Source organism: Neopelma chrysocephalum, unplaced genomic scaffold (genome assembly GCF_003984885.1).
Source record: "Neopelma chrysocephalum unplaced genomic scaffold, ASM398488v2 Primary Assembly neopelma1_22, whole genome shotgun sequence".
Classification (NCBI taxonomy): domain Eukaryota; kingdom Metazoa; phylum Chordata; class Aves; order Passeriformes; family Pipridae; genus Neopelma; species Neopelma chrysocephalum.
This window is the reverse complement of record NW_020897689.1, coordinates 20632335-20636843: the sequence shown is the minus strand read 5'-3', so window position 1 is coordinate 20636843 and position 4509 is coordinate 20632335. Positions and strand designations below refer to the sequence as shown.

The window sequence follows — 4509 nt, the reverse complement described above, 5'->3', positions numbered from 1 at the left end:
AATCAAGGAATACTGTATGCAGCTGCACTGGTATTTTAATTTTGATCAAGACTGTATTTTTTTAGCAAGTATTATCATCATGTTTTTTCATGGTTACCCTACCGTGCTTCAGTTTGCATCACAGAGCAGTTTTGGGGTGTCCAAACTGAATTTCTTTGTTTTGAAAATAAGCCAGAATATGTTCTGTAGATCCCTGCCTAATGCAGTCCAGTTTTCCCCACTGATGTCGGGTCCTTGGGATCAAATCAGAGCCAGACCAAAGTAGAGCACTTTGAGATGTGTGCAGCATAGATGCAAGGTTCTTACCACCAGGTGTTTCAATCTATGAATCTGTTCCAGTTGGTTCAAAATACTTGGAAGTGTGGGCATGGCCAATCTAGAGAGCCTCCAGAAGAAGAACTGCCATCATCTCTCAGCAGCTGGCGATGACAACATGCAGAATTCAAGGAACACCGAACTTGTAGAAGAAATCTTAACAAAAGAGCAATTCAACCTACCAAACATCGCTGATTTGAGAACAGTCGACACCATCGATATTGGTGAGTAGAGAATTACAATATTTAGCTACTTAGGTAGAAGAAGACCCTAACATTATAAGAACAACAATTTCTGCAACTGCTACTTTTCAATGCATCAGTAATGAAGTAAGTATGGATCTGAGTAGCTAAAAATGGCTTAGGTGTCCTCATTACTTAGGATCTTGGTAATTAAAATAGTGTGCCAAATGTTATTAATTTTGATATAATAATTTGTGAATCTGTATTTAAATACAAAATCTAAATTTAAGTTTTATGATAGTCTATCCACGTGGTTGGTCTGGGAAAATAAAAGTTTTACAAAGCCTGATCATACAATTACCGCAAGTAGGTGCAGGTTAAACATAAGAAACTATGGCAATTTCAGCACTCACTGACAGGTAGGAAGCAGAAGAGATGTCTGGAGTTGGAAGAAACACCCAAGAGTCACAGGCAGTGGTGAGTGGTGATAGTACAGTGGTAATGACATTTTAAATATTAATTTGTATGGAATCTTTAAATGATCCAGGAGGATACCATTATTTGAGGTAGTGACAAATACAGCGTCTCACATCTATCAACAGTAGAAAGAGAATTGCATTTTCCAAAAGCAGGATACTGAAATTATGTTTCTGACAGATTTTTTTTATATGTACACACATTTCTCATTTTCACTTTCTGTCAAAAAAATGCATGATTATTTATGTATTAATGGCTTTCTTGCCAAGAGTCTTGGTAGCTTTCTGTTGTTTGAAAGGTTTTAGTGCCAGGTTTATTCATTGAATCACAGGATGACTGAGGTGGGAAGGCACCTCTGGAGATTGCCTAGTCCAGTTCCCCTGCAGCACCCCTGCAGGGTCACGTGCATTGCTCAGATCTCTGTTTGATTGGGTTTTGACTGTCTCAAGGATGGAGACTCCACAGCTTCTCTGGGCAACTTGTTCCGGTGCTTAAAACCCCCTGGAATAAAAACCAAATTATTTCTTAAAAGTTCTTAAGTTTAAATGCAATTTCCTGTATTTCCTAAAATGTGCCCATTTCCTCTGTATTTCCATTTTCTTGTTTCCATTTCATTCTGTATTTCAGGTTGTGTCCAATCCTTTTTCTCACAGCAGTAATATAGTTAAGATGGACTTCACTTACTTGACAAGGAAAAGGTAGTAAAGTTAATCGTTGTTGGGAGGACAAAGGTTTTGATTTATGATACTTACTGCCTTAAATACCAAGTTGGTCTAAAATTCTGTCCATGCAACTGCTGACTAGAGAACAACATGAGCTTGTTTTCTGTGTCTGTGCTTCTAACTTGGCTTCTTCTTCAGATGGTCTGGAGTCTGGTAAGAAAACAAAGAATATATATTCTTTATATGATTGAGTAAGTAATGTAGCTTAAGATGAGTTTGAGAAGAAAACTACTAAGTATGTTGATTTTGCAATATAAGAATTCTGTTATCATCTGCATTAGAGAGAGAGAAGATTTCTGTTTCCTGGGGGAAAGTGTTGCTCTTTTTCATAGACCTGACTATACATAGAAAGAGTTTATCTTGTGTTCCCCATCTAAGCAAGATGTCCACTAGTATTCAAAGTGCCATTACCAGAATAACAAGTCTGGGTTTAGAAATAAAATAAGTATTGAAATCTATTTCACTACTCCTTGTTTAAATGGATTTTTTTTTCTCTAACACAATATATTTGATATTGAAAGTGATGCCTTTTTAGCCACTGGATATACTTGGAAATGACTGCTCCCTATTCCTCCAATCCACCTGAAATATTTAAGGTCAAAAAGTAACAGCTGAGATTTTTGTATTTTCTGTCTTTTGTAGTGAAATATAGCATTTTCTTCATGTTGGGATGCTTTGTTGTAGAGGTCAGGAATTTTTGGTGATGCACAATATAATTTGGAGAACAAAAGCCAATAGGTTGTTGAAAGTTTGTTCTAGCTGTTCGTAGTGTCAAGGTAATCTACAGTGTAGGGTATTACTTTCTGTGACATTATCTAAGTGCAATAACATTATCGGAGTTATGCAACTTAACTATTTGATTCTGTGAATCCACCTCCTGTATCTCACTGTGGCAGCCTTGTCTTCTTCCTCTCCACTAACATATGCTCATACATCTCCCTAAGTCAAGAGCTCAACCTCACACTCCTAACTTTCCCATAGTCCTCCTGTATCCCCTACTACCCCAGTCTCATACTTCTATTTCCATTACCTGTTCCTCTTCCCCAACCTTTTGGAAACTCAAATCTCAGCCTTGTTTAGATTCCACTGCAGGCTGTGTTAAAGCCCATAGTAGGTGATGCAGGATGCTACTAACATCTACAAGTTATCTGACATCAAACTGATTCCTAATAACCAGGTCTTGTGTGGGAGGGGTTTCTGATCACTAGGGCTAATTATTAAATTTCCATATGTCCTATGGCCAGGAAGAGCTTATTTCACGTTTCTGGATGCCAATACTAAAATTATATAGCCTGAAGAAAACATTGCTGTTAGGGTTTCTCATCCAAAGTGGTTGAGTATACTCCATCTGAGGTTTATGGTAAGACAGGGAAATTTTCATCAAATGATTTCTCACATACTTGAATAGATTTCCAAGCATGATGAAGTGGATCAACTTATGGAGATGCCAGGGCATCATGGTGGTACCATAGGTACTCTAGGGACATAAGGATTACCCATTTGTTTCTCCACTGATTTCTGAGTGAGTCTACTTACCTAACTTTTACGTGAGTTCAATAGATGAGATGTTTCTCACTTGTCCAAGATGCAGTTGAATTATTTGCCAGTAAATATGCTTACAAGCCAGGGTTTGACCAACCATTACTGTATCTTAATTCACATAAACCATATTGTCCATGACCAAAGTTAGGGACTGATATTAAAATTGTTCAGAAATTTGTGTGTGTGAATAAATTATATTCCTGCTTGGTACACTTCAACTAGCACAATCTTCCTCTGTATGTGACTGTGAACTGTGAATTTGTTGTGTATTTACAATACTTCCATAGACTGCATCATATAGTTTGTCAGGCTGGTATTGAGACTGAAGTCATTGCCACAGAAACAAATAATACTTGTATGCAGAGATACTCCTTTTGAAACAGACTTTTTGGTGTTGAGATTCACAGGACTAAAGACCTAGTTTTGTTGGGAATGAAGTGGAAAAAAGTGATGGAATTGATTCCTTCAGTGTAAAACATTCAGTGACAGTTCTCAGACACTGAGGACCAGCCTGGGTTTCGCTGAGTTGTTGAATTTGGCATTGTTCAGTCATGGATTCACTTTTTGATTTGTGCACCAAAGTACCACTGTACTTAGCTACATTGATTTCAATTTGCTGCTGCTAGAGGAACTTTTCCGGGAGTTACCCAGTTTGTGCCTTTGGCACAGTTGTGCTTTCTGATTAGTAAATATGGGTGCGTTGTAGTTTATAGTTATTGATACTATAGAAACATGTTACTCTCCGTTAATGGTTACAATTCAAAATGTGTGTTACATACTCTGCCCATGTACTTTCAGCTTATTTTACAAGCTGCACTTTCATTTCAAAACTTGAGTATGTGGATATTGTCACACAGTGATAACAAATTATCTTACACAGTGATAACAAAATATAATGATAAGATAAATGTGCAATAAAAGTTCAAAATGTAGGGGGAGCCTATTGACATCTCAAATATATGGATGATTTGTCTGAAAAAGATATCTGGGGTTATTAAACTGTATCTGTATACAGTTATATGCTTTTTTTTTTTCTGGAAGTCCCCATTGTTATTTCCCATGTAGCAATTTAAACCTGAATGATTGCAGTTAACTCTGAAATGTGAGATCAAAATCAGTCCTTCAGCATTTTCATCTGCAGAACTCTGGAACCAGTTTTTCAATGGACTCGTTCACTTTTCCACAATGATACTGGGTTTTTAAGAGTCACCTATCTTAAAAACTACCAAATTTTAAAACCACTCAAAAGTGCATACTGCAGAAACAGGGCT

The 4509-nt window shown here is 37.1% G+C and overlaps 1 protein-coding gene across 2 annotated transcripts in view; it reads left to right on the top strand.

Annotated features, from left to right (window-relative positions):
* The first annotated feature begins 346 nt into the window (after window positions 1-346).
* The window catches only part of MEP1B (meprin A subunit beta), a 27302-nt gene continuing 23139 nt past the window's right edge, over window positions 347-4509 (top strand). The window contains exon 1 of one of the 2 annotated variants that reach the window (XM_027674578.1): window positions 347-539. In XM_027674578.1, the coding sequence (XP_027530379.1) occupies window positions 368-539 (172 nt within the window). In that variant the 5' untranslated portion in view covers window positions 347-367. Of the gene's footprint in view, window positions 540-1780; window positions 1850-4509 lie in introns of those variants that run through there. The other variant, XM_027674589.1, reaches the window with a different exon arrangement.